Genomic DNA, 17,220 nt, shown 5'->3' with positions numbered 1-17,220 from the left:
TCCATCTTAGCCTCCCAAAGTGCTAGGATTACAGGTGCATACCACTGCACCCAGCCAACAGTGTTTAAAATATATTAAAGCCAGATGTGGTGGCTCATGCCTGTAATCTTGGCAGTTTGGAAAGCTAAGGTGGGAGGATCCCTCAAGCCCAGGAGTTTGAGTCCTTCCTGGGCAATATGGTGAAGCACCATCTCCAAAAACAAACAAACAAACATATATATATTATATATATATCATATATATAATATATATATGTTTATATATATATAAGCCAGGCATGTTGGTGTGCACCTGTGGTCCCAGCTACTCCAGTGGCTGAAACAGAAGGATTGCTTGAACCCAGGAGGTCAAAGCTGTGCTGAGATGTGATCACACCACTGCACTCCAGCCTGGGCAACAGAGAGAGACCTTGTCTCAAAAATAAAGTAAAGTAAAATAAAATAAAATAAAATAAAATAAATAAAATAAAATAAAATATATTTAAAAACAGAACAAAGAGGTCATAGTAATAATTTTAAAATAAGCAAATGTTAATAGACTTTGTCATCACTAGACTGGCCCTATAAGAAATACCCAGGCCGGGTGCAGTGGCTCAAGCCTGTAATCCCAGCACTTTGGGAGGCCGAGATGGGCGGATCACGAGGTCAGGAGATCGAGCCATCCTGGCTAACATGGTGAAACCCTGTCTCTCCTGAAAAATACAAAAAAACTAGCCGGGCGAGGTGGCGGGCGCCTGTAGTCCCATCTACTCAGGAGGCTGAGGCAGGAGAATGGCATGAACCCAGGAGGCGGCCACTGCACTCCAGCCTGGGCGACAGAGCGAGACTCCGTCTCAAAAAAAAAAAAAAAAAAAAGAAATACCCAAATGGGCCCTAAACATGGAAACAAAGGTTGATATTTGCTATCATAAGAACATAAGAAAGTATAAAACTCACAGGTCATATAAAGCAATCATGTAAAGGAGGAAGAGAAAGGAATCAAATGGCAACAAGACAGAATTCCACCAAACCACAAAAACAGAGAAAAAGAAAGAAACAAATAATTTATAAAACAGGTAGATAACACTCAACAATGTGACAGGAACAAAATCTTACATATCAATATTAACCTTGAATGAAAATGGATTAAATGCTCTACTTAAAAGTTATAGATTGGCAAACTGGATAAAAAACATGATCCAACTATATGCTGCTTATAAAAAACTCACCCCAGCTGAAAAGACACATACAAACTAAAATTAAAGGGGTAGAAAAAGATATTCTATGCTGGGCACAGTGGTTCACGCCTGTAATCCCAGCATTTGGGAGGCTGAGGCAGACGGATCACGAGGTCAGGAGTTTAAGACCAGCCTGGCCAACAGAGTGAAACCCCGTCTCTACTGAAAATACAAAACTTACCTGGGCATGGTGGCACGTGCCAATAGTCCCAGCTACTAGGGAGGCTGAGGCAGGAGAATTGCTTGAACCTGGGAAGTAGAGGTTGCAGTGAACTGAGATCGTGCCACTGCACTCCAGCTTGGGCAACAGAGTGAGACATCATCTCAAAAAAAAAAAAAAAAGAAAAAATTCTACACAAATGGAAGCCAAAAGTGATCAGGTGTAACTATGCTTACATCAGATAACACAACCTTCAAATCAAAAACAGTAAAAAAAAAAAAAAAAAAGACAAAGAAGGTCATTATCTAATGACAAGGGATGAATTCAGCAAGAAGCTATAAGAATCCCAAATATATATGCACCCAACACTGGATCACCCAGATTCATAAAACAAATATTTACTAGACCTGAAGAAAGAGACAGCAAAACAATCCTGTTTTGATTGTGGACTTCAACATTCCACTCACAGAACTAGGCAGATTATTGAGACAGAAAATTAACAAAGAAACACTGAACTTAAATTGGACTTTGGACCAAATGGACTTAACAAACATTTACAGAACATTCGACCCCAAAACTGCAGAATATACATCTTTCTCATCAGCACATGGAACATTCTTCAACACAGACCATATGTTAAGTCACATAATAAGTCTTAACATGAAAACTGAAAACAAATCAAATATCTTCTTAGACCACAACGGAATAAAACTAGAAATCAATACCCAGAGGAAATTTAGAAACTATACAAATACATGGAAATTAAACAACATATTCCTGAATGATCATGGAGTCAATGACAAAAATTTAAAACATTTTTTGAAGTAAATGAAAAGGGAAACACAACATACCAAAACCTGTGGGATACAGCAAAATCAGTGTTAAGAGGGAAGTTTATAGCGTTAAATGCCTACATAAAAAAAGTAGAAAGCACTTTGTGAGGCTGAGACAGGAGGACTGCTTGAGCCCAAGAATTTGCGGCTGCAGTGGGCTATGATGATGCCACTACCCTTCATCCTAGGCAACAGAGTGAGACCCTGTCTCTCTCTCTCTCTAAAAAAAAAAAAAAAAAAAGGTAAAAAGATCACAACTTAACATCACATTTCAAGAAACTAGAAAAACCATAACAAACCAAACCCCCAAGGTTAGCTAAAGAAAATAAGTAACAAGGTTCAGATGAGAACTAAATGAAATAACCCCCCTATTCCCCAAAATACAAAGCATCAATGAATTGAAAAACTGGTTCTTCAAAAAGATAAAATAAATCACTAGCTAGCTTAACAAAGAAGATCCAAATAAACAAAATCAGAAAGGAGACATTACAACTGATATAACAGAAAAAACAAGGGATCATCAGAGACTATTATGAGCAACTACACTTCCACAAACTAGAAAACCTAGTTTGTGGAATTCCTGGAAACATACACCCTCCCAAGATTGAACCAGGAAGAAACAAATCCTGAACAGACCAATGAGTAGTGAGAATGAATCAGTAAGCAAAAAAACCCCACAGGACAAGATGGGTTCACAGTCAAATTCTACCAAATGTACAAAAATAAATAATTAATTAATTAATTAAAACAAACAAAAACTTATACCAATCATCCTGAAACTTTCCAAAAATTGGAGGGGGAATCTGCCCTAAATTATTCTATGAGGCCAGTATCACCCTGATACTAAAACAAGGCAAAGACACAACAAAAGACAAAAGCTATAGACTAACATCCCTTATAAATATAGATGTAAAAATCCTCAACAAAATACTAGCAACAACAGCACATCAAAAAGATAAAATATCAGGATCAACTGGGTTTTGTACCAGGGATGCAAGGATGGTTCAACACACGGAATTAAAAAAATACGATACATCACACAAACATAGCTAAGGACAAAAACCATATAATTATCTCAAAGGAAGCATAAAAAACATTTGATAAAATTCATCATCACTTCATGATAAAAATCCTCAACAAACTAGGCACAGAAGGAACATACCTCAACATAATAAAGGCCATATACAATAAACCTGCAGCCAACATCATACTAAACAGGAGAAAGTTGACAGCATTCCAAGAACTGGAACAAGTCAAAGATGCCCACTTTCACCACTTCTATTCAACCTAGTACTGTAAGTCCTAGATAAAGTAATCATACAAGAGAAAAAATAAAAGGCACCCGAACTGCAAAAGTTAAATTATCCCTGTTTGCTGATATGATCTTATATCTAGAGAACCCCAAAGACTTCACCAAAAGACTCTTAGATTTGATAAACGAATTCAGTAAAGTGTGAAGATACAAAATCAACTTTAAAAAAATCAATAGCATTTCTATATACCAATAAGGAATAAGCTGAGAAACAAATCAAGAAGGCAATCCCACTTATAATAGCTAAAAAAGAAATAAAATACCTAGGAGTATATTTTTAACCAAGGAGGTAAAAGATATCTACAAGGAAAACTAAAAAACACCGACAAAAGAAGTTGTAGATGATACAAACAAATGGAAAAACATCCCAGGTTCATGGATCAGAATAATTAAAATGACCATCCTGCCAAAAGCAGTCTACAGTTTCAATGCAATCCCTATCAAAATACCAATATCATTTAACACAGACTTACAAAAAACAATCCTAAAACTCGTGGCTCACTGAACCTTTTTTCGGAACAAAAAAATAGCCCAAGTAGCCAAAGCAATCTTTTTTTCTTTTTCTTTTTTTTTTTTTTTTGAGACAGAGTCTCACTCTTGTTACCCAGGCTGGAATGCAATGGCGCGATCTCAGCTCACTGCAACCTCCACCTCCCGGATTCAAGCAATTCTCCTGCCTCAGCCTCCTGAGTAGCTGGGATTATAGGCACCCTCCACCATGCCTGGCTAATTTTTTGTAGTTTTGGTAGAGACAGGGTTTCACTATGTTGGCCAGGCTGGTCTCAAACTCCTGACTTCGAGATCCGCCCGCCTCAGCCTCCCAAAGTGCTGGGATTACAGGTGTGAGCCATGGCGCCCAGCCAGTCAAAGCAATTTTAAACAAAACCAACAATGCTACAGGCATCACATTACCTGGCTTCAAATTACACTACAAGGTTGTAAAACCCAAACAACATGGTACTGGTCTAAAAACAGACACATACATTAATGCAACAGAATAGAGAACCCAGAAATAAAGCCACATATCTACAACCAACTGATCTTTGACAAAGCTGACAAGAACATACATGGAGGAAAGAGCACTCTTTTCAAAAATGGTGCTGGAAAAATTAGATTGCCATATGCAGAATGAAATAATATCTCTCACCTTATATAAAAATCAACTAAATGCATTAAAGACTTAAATTTGGGACCTACATTTATAAAAATACAAGAAGAAAACCTAGGCAGTACTCTTCTGGACACTAGTCTAGGTAAATAATTCATGACTAAAACCTCAAAAGCACAGGTAACAAAACCACCAGGCCTGGCTAATTTTTGTATTGGTTTGGTAGAGACAGGGTTTCGCCATGTTGCCCAGGCTGATCTGGAACTCCTGAGCTCAAACAATTCTGCCTGCCTCAGCCTCCCAAAGTGCTTGGATTATAGGTGTGAGGCACTATGCCTGGCCTTCCAAATCCTTGTAATGCTTTCATTTTCTTAAGGTTTTTTTTTCCCCTTTAACCTTAATTATGTATTACTTTACAACTAGGGGAAAAAGAAAGGCTATACATTTTTAAAAAATTAATCAGTTGTCCAAAATAGGCCTAACATCGACAAGTTCAATAACACTAAAGCATTGCTAATGTCTAGTGCAAATAAAAGCAAGTTGCTATAAATATATAATTGCCTTACTAAATCTAATTACCTCACACTTTCTGGATCCTAACCAAACTTTCAAAACTCCATTAAATTTTGGCAAATACCCCTGGAGTAGTTTATGAAAACATCCAAATGAGACTACTATCACTAGGGAGTAATTTATCTAATGATGAGGACTATCATATCATCTTACCTTTCAGCTAAATTGAAAGCATCTCTAGAAACAGATGATGATCTTGTATTTCCAACACTGCCAGTATGAGATCGTCTTCCTTTTGCTGAAGGAGTATCTAATGGTATGTCCCCCAAACCCTGCAAGTAAATACAAAATTAGTATGATACAAATTTTAAAACTAGTAGTGAAATAACTTACACAATGTAATTTTCAAAGTAGCCATCATTGATTTTTTAAGATGGAAAGTATTTTAATAGTCTGGTATGCTTATGCTTTAAAGAGTATAAAATACATAAAACACCTTGTAGTTAGTAGTAAATTAACAAAATATGTGACTAATGGGAAAATATATATTGACTTATAAAAAACGAGTTAAAAACTAAAAATCAATATGCTATATTTTGGGCTGGGTATGGTGGCTCACGCCAGCACTTTGGAAGGCTGAGGCAGGTGGATCATCTGAGGTCAGGAGTTAGATACCAGCCTGGCCAACATAGGGAAAACCTGTCTCTACTAAAAGTACAAAAATTAGCTGGGTGTGGGGGTGTAATCCCAGCTACTCAGGAGGCTGAGGCAGGAGAATCCCTTGAACCCAGAGCCAGAGGTTGCAGTGAACTAAGATCGCGCCACTGCACTCCAGCCTGAGCAACAGAGCATGACTCTGTTTCAAAAAAAAAAAATAAATAATAATATGCTGTATTTTGTAACTACTCTTCTTGAAGCTTAAAATCTATGTAGAACATATGAACACAGTCCATAAATACTGAACACTGTTGTTCCTATGCAACATTAGGAGTGTGAGAATAAACATTTTGATGAGAACTATTTAAAACCTTTCCTGCACTGGAAAGACTCACAGATACAATCTGCTTTGTTTTAGTCAGATTTTTTTTTTGCATGGTTGTATTAATAAGTTCTAATATGAACTAAGCTTAAATCTTCAAGTTCAATGGGCAGAAAAAAAAAGCTCTAAAATGTCTACTGCTACATATCTTTTTAATATTATTCCTTCATAAGTGAATCCTTAGCCCAAGGGCATCAGAGAAAAATGACATAAATTACAATAGAAAATTTTACTTTATTAAACATATTTTTAAAATAATATATAAATAGATTACTTTTTATATTTTATTTCACTTGGTATTCTCTGAGTCACTCATTTCACAGACATTACTGAATTCCCATTATTTACCAAGATGGTAAGACATGGCACGGCTGGGGGCATTGGCTCATGCCTGTAATCCCAGCACTTTGAGAGGCTGAGGCAGGCAAATAACCTGAGGTCAAGAGTTCAAGACCAGCCTGGCCAACATGGCGAAAACCCCGTCTCTACTAAAAAATATAAAAAATTAGCTGGGCATGGTGGCGAGTGCCTGTAATCCCAGCTACTCAAAAGGTTGAGGCAGGAGAATCGATTGAACTCGAGAGGTAGAGGTTGCAGTGAGTCGAGATCATGCCACTGCACTCTAGCCTGGTGACAGAGTAAGACTCTGTCTCAAAAAAACAAAAACAAAAACAAAAACAAAGACATGGCACTTACCCTCAAGGAGCTCCCTATAAATGTTCTGCAGTGTGGTAATAGCTCTAATAGTGGAACATACAAGGTAAATAAAGCAGGGACTAAGCATGGTAAACATTATTATCCTCATTTTATAAAGTGAGAATTCTAGTTAGAGAAATGAAGAGGCACGCGTAAGTTACACAGTTGCTAACTGTTAGAGCTGCGATTCAAACCCATGTCTTGTTAACTCCAATAAGCCAAACTATATTCTACCAAACATCAAGCTTCTGTTCAATAAAAATTTACTTCCAAGGCTTGACAATATGTATGTCTACTTAGTATTCTAGTTGTTGAAATGCTATTGCAGATATAGTCCAAATGATTAACAGAGAAATAATCAAATAAATAATTATTCCTACCCTTTACCTGGATGTAAAAACAAGCTTTGCTGGTGAAACCCCGTCTCTACTAAAAAATACAAAAAACTAGCCAGGCGAGGTGGCGGGCGCCTGTAGTCCCAGCTACTTGGGAGGCTGAGGCAGGAGAATGGCATAAACCTGGGAGGCGGAGCTTGCAGTGAGCTGAGATCCGGCCACTGCACTCCAGCCCGGGCGACAGAGCGAGACTCCGTCTCAAATAAATAAATAAATAAACAAGCTTTGTTTATAAAGTTGTTTATAAAACAAACTTTTTCCACATACCTTTTGCTGTAAGTTTCTAACAGAGTCCTTAATATATGGCAAATCTTTAGATGGAACATACTTTTCAAGCATTTTTTCAAAGTTAGGATGACACATCATGAAGAACAGCATCTTTCGACCATAGTACCTATGAGTATTTGAAAAATAGGCATACTACTTTTTAGACATTAACAAGCTCAGTTTCTGACCTTAGATGCATTGTTTTCAATAGAAAAAAAAAAACAAAACTATCAAACATCAAGATTACCATCCCTATTTTAAGTAACCACCAAAATATAGATATCCTAACTGTATAGGATGCCCTAGAGGGTACAGATGGTCCCCAACTTACAACGGTTTGACTTATAATTTTTCAACTTTTAATAGTGTGAAAGAGATATGATTCTGTGGAAACCATACTTCAAATTTTGATTTTTTCCATGGCTAGTCATATGCAGTATGACACTCTCTTGAGATGCTGGGCAGCAGCAGCGAGCCACAGCTCCCAGTCAGCCATGTGATCACCATACTCTACAATGTACTGTATTGCCAGATGATTCTGTCCAAGAGTAGACTAATGTAAATGTTCTCAGCATGTTTAAGGTAAGGCTTGGCTATGTTATGATGCTTGGTAGGTTAGATGTATTAAATATACTTTTGGCTTATGATAATTCCTATTCATGATGGGTTGTGGGGATATAACCTCATTGTAAGTTAAGAAGCATCTGTGACCAGGCGCAGTGGCTCACGCCTGTAATCCCAGCACTTTGGGAGGCTGAGGCAGGTAGATCACAAGGTCAGGAGTCCGAGATCAGCCTGGCCAACATGGTGAAACTCCATCTCTCCTAAAAAAATACAAAAATTAGCCAGACCTGGTGGCGCGCTCAGGTAATCCCAGCTGAGGATTTAGGAGGCTATTTAGGAGGCTGAGGCAGGAGAATCATTTGAATCCAGGAGGTGGAGGTTACAGTGAGCCGATATCATGCCACTGCACTCCAGCCTGGGCAATATATAGAGACTCCTTCTCAAAAAAAAAAAAAAAAAGAAAGAAAGAGGCATCTGTTGGGATGCTCCCATAATCCCCTTTTAAAGTCACTGTCTTCAAATCCTTCTGCCACGTGCCAGATGGAGAAACAAAAGCTCTGATTCTATTTTTCAGGCACCCCAAGGTCCATATCAATGCTGCTGTTTGGAAGAACTGTGAAGTTTGTCTCTGTCCTGGGCTCCTTGCCCACTGACCATTTGCTGTCCACCTACTGGCCAGATGTTCTGGCCTGAGTCAACCCTCCCTAGGTCCTGTATTTCTCACTCTCTGTTTTTCCCCAGCCAAAACTTACCAGGGTTCCGATTCTTCAAAATCCTATTCTTTACTACCGAAAATACACCCAAGGTTCGTTGATAAATTGTGGCTGATTTGTTAATAAAAGTAATAATCTCAAAAACTAGGTTTTTGTATTTATATGAATTTTAAAATAATCATCTTAGCATAATACTTTAAGCCCAATGATTCTAATGGTGGAAATTCAGATATCATGGAAGTGCATACTGGAGATATTTTAGCATACAGATATCTTATACTACTTCAAAATAGTACCACACTATTCATCTTCAAGGAGGCCGGGCCCTAAAATAAATTAGTTACACTTTTACTCACAACTTGGAATACATGGCACAAAAAGAACCAGAGAGGAGGCTGGGTGTGATGGCTCATGCCTGTAATCCCAGCACTTTGGGAGGCCAAGGCAGGCAGATCACTTGAGGCCAGGAGTTAGAGACCGCCTGGCCAACATGGCGAAACCCCGTCTCTACTAAAAATAGAAACATTAGCCAGGCGTGGTGGCACATGCCTATAATCCCAGCTACTTAGGAGGCTGAGGCATGAGAATCGCTTGAACCTGGTAGCTGCAGGCTGCAGTGAACCGAGATCGCACCACTGCACTCCAGCCTGGGTAACAGAGTCTTGGAAAAAAAATAATAATAATAAAGGAAGGAGAAAAAGGCAGGCTGTTGTGGGGTTTTGTGGATGGGGGGATACAGGATGATCTTAAGACCACCTGTCTTGACCAGGTGCAGTGGCTTACACCTATAATCCCAGCACTTTGAGAGGACAAGGTGGGTGGACTGCTTGAGCCCAAGAGTTCAAGACCAGCTTCAGCAATACGGCAAAACCCCATCTCTACAAAAAATACAAAACTTAGCCAGGCATGGTGGCACGCGCCTGTAGTCCCAGCTACTCAGGAGGCTGAGGTGGGAGGATCACTTGAGCTCAAGAGGCTGAGGTACCAGTGAGCCGAGATTATACCACTGTACTCCATCCTGGGCTACAGAGCAAGACCCTGTCTCCAAAAAGAAAAAAATCACATATCTCAACCTGACCCCTTCAAATGTAATGAAATTGTAGAAAGAGAAGTGATGTCAGAGAATCAATATTACCCTTCTCCACAACCAGAATAAGGTCTATATCCAGATAAGTAGCTCCTAATCAGTTACATTTTCAAGGGCAATTCTAATGTTTAGCCTGGAATGTTAAGCACTCTATTATACGGGCCCAATGGTCTATTACATGGTCTGTTATACGGGCCCAAGGTCTATTATACGGGCCCAATGACATAAGAAACACACAAGTAAGCGGAGACCAGGGACACAAAATGTGAGAAATACAAAACTCGAAAATTAATTGTAACCATTTTGTAATTTTAAATAAGAATCTAAGAAATGACAAAATGGGCTAGAAAGAATTACTATGCCGGCCGGGCGCGGTGGCTCAAGCCTGTAATCCCAGCACTTTGGGAGGCCGAGACGGGCGGATCACGAGGTCAGGAGATCGAGACCATCCTGGCTAACGCGGTGAAACCCCGTCTCTACTAAAAATAGAAAAAACTAGCCGGGCGAGGTGGAGGCGCCTGTAGTCCCGGTTACTCGGGAGGCTGAGGCAGGAGAATGGCGTAAACCCGGGAGGCGGAGCTTGCAGTGAGCTGAGATCCGGCCACTGCACTCCAGCCTGGGCGACAGAGCCAGACTCCGTCTCAAAAAAAAAAAAAAAAAAAAAAAAAAACAGAATTACTATGCCATTAAGGAAACGTTAAGTAAAGAAGCACACAAGATGGACATTAAGAAATCTTTTTTTTTTTTTTTTTTAACAAGGTGATAGAGAGGGAGAAAAGAACGTCTTTTGTTCCTGACTAGCCTATCATGATCTAACCCTCTTGAATTTTTTTGAATATTAATGTGATATGCGGAACTTTAAAATGGTTCCCCAAAAAGGTCCTGCTTCAATTCCTAAAATTTGTGAATATAATAAGATATCACTCCCAAGATTATGTTATATCACATAACACAGTTAACCTTAAAGTAATGACATGATCTGGTGGAATTAATCTAATAAAATGAGCCCTTAAAAGCAGAGAGCTTTCTGGCCGGGTGCAGTGGCTCACACCTATAATCCCAGCACTTTGGGAGGCCAAGGCAGGCGGATCATGAGGTCAGGAGATGGAGACCGTCCTGGCTAACACGGTGAAACCCCATGTCTACCAAAAATACAAAAAATTAACCAGGTGTGGTGGCAGGTGCCTGTAGTCCCAGCCACACGGGAAGTTGAGGCAGGAGAATTGCTTGAACCCGGAAGGCGGAGCTTGCAGTGAGGCAAGATCACGCCACTGCACTCCAACCTGGGCAACAGAGCAAGACTCTGTCTCAAAAAAAAAAAAAAGCAGATAGCTTTCTTTCTGTGAGTGGTAGAAAAAGAGGAAGTCTAAAAGATCCTATGAAGGGGAGCTCAACTTGTTATTGCTGGCTTAAAAACAGAGGAGGGCTGCATGCAAAGAATGTGAGTAGTGTTAAGAAGCTGAGCAAGGATCCTCGCTGACAGCCAGCAAGGAAATGCAGACCTCAGTCTTTTTTTTTTTTTTGAGAAGTTTGTCTCTGTTCTGGGCTCCTTGCCCATGGACCATTTGCTGTCCACCTACTGGCCAGATGTTCTGGCCCGAGTCAACCCTCTGTCTCACTCTGTCGCCCAAGATGGAGTGAGTAAAATAGCGTGATCTCAACTCACTGCAACCTCCACTTCCTGAGTTCAAGCAATTCTCCTGCTTCAGCCTCCTGAGTAGCTGGGATTATAGGCACACACCACCACGCCCAGCTAATTTTTGTATTTTTAACAGAGATGGGGTTTCATCATGTTGTTCAGGCTGGTCTCGAACTTCTGACCTCAGCTCCTCCACCCGACTCCACCTCCCAAAGTGCTGGGATTATAGGTGTGAGCCACCACGCCCAGCTGACCTCAGTCTTATAACCACAAGGAATTGAATTTGGCAAAGCCTAGCACTGCTATCACCTTGATTTTGACCTTCTGAAACCATAGGCAGTGAAGTGAGGTGAGCCATGCCAGACTTCTTTTTTTTTTTTTTTTTTTTTTTTTTGAGACGGAGTCTCGCTCTTTCGCCCGGGCTGGAGTGCAGTGGCCGGATCTCAGCTCACTGCAAGCTCCGCCTCCCGGGTTTACGCCATTCTCCTGCCTCAGCCTCCCGAGTAACCGGGACTACAGGCGCCTCCACCTCGCCCGGCTAGTTTTTTCTATTTTTAGTAGAGACGGGGTTTCACCGCGTTAGCCAGGATGGTCTCGATCTCCTGACCTCGTGATCCGCCCGTCTCGGCCTCCCAAAGTGCTGGGATTACAGGCTTGAGCCACCGCGCCCGGCCATCATGCCAGACTTCTAACCTAAAGAACTGTAAGCCAAAAAATGTGGGTTATCTTAAGCTCCTACATTTGTGTTAAACTTTACACAGCAATGGAAAACTAATATATTTACTTTCTGTATTATCTTTAGGTATAATGAGTTCCATAATATTAACTCCAGATACCTAAAGTAACAAACATCTTTGTCTTAAAATGTTAAACATTTTATATACTTCTTCACTTTAATCTTTATGACTCAAATTCTTTCAAAAAATTGTTATTATTAATAAATTTTTGGGGGGGGGGATGTAGTCTCACTCTGTCTCTAGGCTGGAGTGCAGTGGCTGAAGAGATTCTCCTGCCTCAGCCTCCGGAGTAGCTGGGACTACAGGCAAGTGCCACCACGCCCAGCTAATTTTTGTATTTTTAGTAGAGATGGGGTTTCACCATGTTGGCCAGAATGGTCTCAATCGCTTGACCTTGTGAGTCACCCGCCTTGGCCTCCCAAAGTACTGGGATTACAGGTGTGAGCCACCACAACTGGCCTTTTTTTTTGAGATGGAGTCTGGCTCTGTTTCTCAGGCTGGAGTGCAGTGGCACAATCTCAGCTCACTGCAACCTCCGCCTCCCAGGTTCATGTGATTCTCCTGCCTCTGCCTCCTGGGTAGCTGGGATTACAGGCATGTGCCACCATGCCTGGCTAATTTTTATATTTTCAGTAGAGGTGGGGTTTTGCCATGTTCGTGGGCTGGTCTCAAACTCCTGACCTCAGGTGATCTAGCCACCTCCGCCTCCCAAAGTGCTGGGATTACAGGCGTGAGCCACCACACCCAGCCATATATCATTACTATAAAAAGTTTAGATTTTATATGGAACATTACTGGTCACCTAGTCCACCCTTCCTAATTTTATAGACATGGAAACAGAGACTAACAGAAATTAAGTATCTTGCTTAAGGACAATGATGGGGACTAGAAATTTAACATAAGCATCTGACTACATCCAAAATTTTTGTCACTCCCACAGCCATTATACCATCCACATCTTAATTATTGTGCTGTCTTTCTCTGACTGTTCTTAAACTTCATAAAATTGTTTTTCCAGTACAACCATCAGAAATTCGTGTAGTTTCCAGACTGCAGATATCTCAAGTTTCATGGAATAATATATTGTTATGCATAATCCTGTATTTTTCTTTTTTCTTTTTTTTTTTTTTTGAGACAGAGTTTTGCTCTGTCGCCCAGGCTGGAGTGCAATGGCACAATCTCAGCTCACTACAACATTCGCCTCCCGGGTTCAAGCAATTCTCCTGCCTCAGCCTCCCAAGTAGCTGAGATTACAGGTGCCTGCCACCACGCCCGGCTAATTTTATTGTATTTTCAGTAGAGACGGGGTGCAGCATGTTGGCCAGGCTGGTCTTGAACTGCTGACCTTGTGATCCGCCCACCTCGGCCTTCCAAAGTGCTGGGATTACAGGCGTGAGTCACCACGCCCAGCCCTATTCCTGCATTTTTCATGTGTACCTATTTCCTTGATTTTACCTGATTGCTTGGAAAATATATCATTTTCCCCTAAATGCATTACCTTACATTTGCCCATAATGAAGTTCTTCTGCCACTTTTCTGCCCACTCATACAGTCTTGTGCCGTTTTCATGAAGTTCATCCCTGTGACTTGGCATTTCACTACCCAGAAGTATGTAGTGTCATCTGTAAATTTGGAGAATTCACTGTGCACTCCCTCAAGAATATTTACAATCTGGTTAAATAAGACCATCCCCCAGCACCAATCCCTGGGGACCCCACTTCTCCATTTAGAAAATGTTCATTCTTTTTTAAACTTTCTTTCCTTTCCTACTTTTAAGCCCTTACTAATAATAGATTTAGCCAACATTAGATATTCACCTGGTTTCTTGTGAACTGTCTTGAGCAAACTTAGCAGCAGCTGGTAATAGACGTTCAGCCATATCCTTTGTTGCAGATAAAATACGTTCTGGTTCCATAAATTCCAATACATCTGATAAATGCTGGGCTGTACACCTTCTTACAGCAATGTGTAAATGGCTACAAGGAGACATGATCAATTAATACAGAGTTGTTATATAAACTATTCTCCAAAGATCTATGGATCTATGTTGTTTGTTTGTTTGTTTTGTTTTGTTTTTGTTTTTGGGGACAGGGTCGTGCTCTGTCACTTAGGCTGGAATGCAGTGATGCAATCATGGCTTACTGCAGCTTTGACCTCCTGGGTTCAAGTGATCCTCCTGCCTCAGCCTCCCAAGTAGCTGAGGCCACAGGCATGTGCCACCATACCCAGTTAATCTGATTTTATTTTTAGTACAGACGACGTCTCACTTTGTTGCCCAGGCTGGTCTCGAACTTCTGGGCTCAAGGGATCTTCTCACCTTGGCCTCCCAAAGTGCTGGGATTACAGGTGTGAGCCACCACATGAGGCCAAAGATCAATCCTAAAGTTAAATGATTTAACAGCTCCTCAACAGTCATCCTGTGAGTCTGAAATGTCAAATTATTTGCATTACTTATCCCTTCCTCAAAAGTTAAAAGCAGAACAAAACAGACATTTAGTTATAGCTCTATGAATGTAAATAACATTATTGGAATAACAATAGGGTAACATTATTACAATAACTTTTATTGAGCTAAAAGTAGATCTACCATTTGATCTAGCAATCCCACTACTTGGTATCTACCCAAACGAAAAGAAGTCATTATGTGAAAAAGATACTTGCACATATATGTTTATAGCAACAAAATTCAAAATTACAAAGATGTAGAACCAACGTAAGTGCCCACAGACTAATCAGTGGATAAAGAAAATGGTATATATATATATACAGATATATATATATAGAAATACTACCCAGCCATTAAAATGAATTAAATAGTGTCTTTTGCAGAAACTTGTATGGAGCTGGAGGCCATTATTCTAAGTGAAATAACACAGGCGTAAAACACCAAAAACCGTATGTTCTCACCTGTACGTGACAGCTAAGTTATGAGTATGCAAAGCCATACAGGGTGATATATATAATGAACTAGATATAATGAACTTTAGAGAAAGAAGGAGAGCAGGAGGGGGTGAGGCATAAAAACTACACATTAGGTACAATGTACACTACTCAAGTGATGGGTGCACAAAAATCTCAGAATTCACTATTACACAATTCACCCATGTAACAAAAAAACCACTTGTACCCCAAAAGCTACTGAAATAAAAATTAATAAAAAAATAATAATAATTGTAAGGCTCCTAAAGCCAAATTGCCTAGATGATTTTGTGTGGCAGACATTTTGCCAGGTGCCCGAGGGACACAAGAAGTATACATATCCTATGAGAAAAATAATAACAACATTATTCTTTTCATATTCAGCATGTAGTATAATGTTTATCTCATAGGAACTTTTTAATAAATGTTTTTTGACCAATATAATACTAAGATTTGCTTGTTTCTTTTCTACACTCCTGATTGCAACATTTCATTTTTAGTTTAAAGACATTTCAAGGTCATTTTGAACATTACCTTTGTCCACCATTGATAAGAGAAACAACTGCACGTGCAGGAGTTACATTATTAACCATAGCTCTCAATGCTTTGTCAACATCTTCTCTTATAAATGTATTTGATTCACCAGCCTTCTGCAACAAAACTTTTACTGTGGTATCTAGCTCTTGATCCATGCTCTTTTTCAAATAAGTGAAAAGATCACTTAAACAGACCACAGCAGCACGAGAAACTCCAGAACGTAAATTTTTCACCTAAAAAAAAATTTCAAAATGTACATTTTGCTGATATTCTGCAAGAAAATCACTAATAATAACTTGGAAAGGAATTTTACAATTTTTTTTTTTTTTGAGTTAGAGTCTCGCTCTGTCGACTAGGCTGGAGTGCAGTAGCTTCATTTCAGCTCACTGCAACTTCTGCCTCTCAGGTCCAAGCAATTTTCATGCCTCAGCCACCTGAGTAGCTGGGATTACAGGTGCACACCACCATGCCCAGCTAATTTTTGTATTTTTAGTCCAAATGGGGTTTTGCCATGTTGGGCAAGCTGGTCTTGAACTCCTGGCTTCAAGTAACATATCTTAAGCTGGGCATGGTGGCTTACACCTGTAATCCCAGCACTTTGGGAGGCCAAGGTGGGTGGATCACCAGGTCAGGAGATCAAGACCAGCCTGGCTACTCAAAATACAATTTTTTTTTTTTTTTTTGAGACGGAGTCTCGCTCTGTCACCCAGGCTATAGTGCAGTGGCCGGATCTCAGCTCACTGCAAGCTCCGCCTCCCGGGCTCACGCCATTCTCCTGCCTCAGCCTCCCGAGTAGCTGGGACTACAGGCGCCTGCCACCTCACCCGGCTAGTTTTTGTAGTTTTTAGTAGAGACAGGGTTTCACCGTGTTAGCCAGGATGGTCTTGATCTCCTGACCTCGTGATCCACCCGTCTCGGCCTCCCAAAGTGCTGGGATTACAGGCTTGAGCCACCGCACCCGGCCAAAATACAAAATTTAGCCAGGCATGGTGGCATGTGCCTGTAATCCCAGCTACTTGGGAGACTGAGGCAGGAGAATCTCTTGAACCTAGGAGGAGAAGGTTGCAGTGACCCGAGATCGCACCATTGCACTACAGCCTGGGCGACAGAACAAGATTCCATTTCAAAAACAAACAAAACCCCACATGTTAATATATATTATCTTTAGTCTTAAGAATCAACATCTATTAAGTTTCTCTTAATGTTGCAAATTAAGACACGGACTAGTTTAATTAAATACAGGCCTTTTATAACATATGGTACAGAGTTGTTTAAACATTTTAAAGGTCAAATAAACAGTATATTTATCCTTTGTTATTCTAACAATCCTTAACTCATCTGAAAAATACGTTTACCTCTTGAACAACTGAAAAATTTGTTTCATGCAACTTTGTGTTCAGTATCTCAGAATGAAAAGCAGCTAAGCATCTAATAAAATTCAGTCCCTCAATTTTCTTCTCCCTATGGGAAAAAGAAATGACAAGA

The 17,220-nt window shown here is 40.1% G+C and overlaps 1 protein-coding gene across 5 annotated transcripts in view; it reads right to left on the bottom strand.

Moving 5' to 3' along the window:
• TOGARAM1 (TOG array regulator of axonemal microtubules 1) overlaps positions 1-17,220 on the bottom strand; it is a 126,098-nt gene that overhangs the window by 17,550 nt on the left and 91,328 nt on the right. For 4 of the 5 annotated variants that reach the window (XM_030931213.1, XM_030931217.1, XM_030931214.1 and 1 more), the window contains 5 exons: positions 17,091-17,196; positions 15,733-15,968; positions 14,097-14,255; positions 7,540-7,666; positions 5,356-5,474 (listed from right to left, as the gene is read on the bottom strand). In XM_030931213.1, the coding sequence (XP_030787073.1) occupies positions 5,356-5,474; positions 7,540-7,666; positions 14,097-14,255; positions 15,733-15,968; positions 17,091-17,196 (747 nt within the window). Of the gene's footprint in view, positions 1-5,355; positions 5,475-7,539; positions 7,667-13,787; positions 13,902-14,096; positions 14,256-15,732; positions 15,969-17,090; positions 17,197-17,220 lie in introns of those variants that run through there. The other variant, XM_030931218.1, reaches the window with a different exon arrangement.

This window comes from Rhinopithecus roxellana, chromosome 5 (genome assembly GCF_007565055.1).
Source record: "Rhinopithecus roxellana isolate Shanxi Qingling chromosome 5, ASM756505v1, whole genome shotgun sequence".
NCBI classification, from domain to species: Eukaryota; Metazoa; Chordata; class Mammalia; order Primates; family Cercopithecidae; genus Rhinopithecus; species Rhinopithecus roxellana.
Note: the sequence above shows the minus strand (reverse complement) of the source record. Positions and strands in the feature narration are given on the sequence as shown.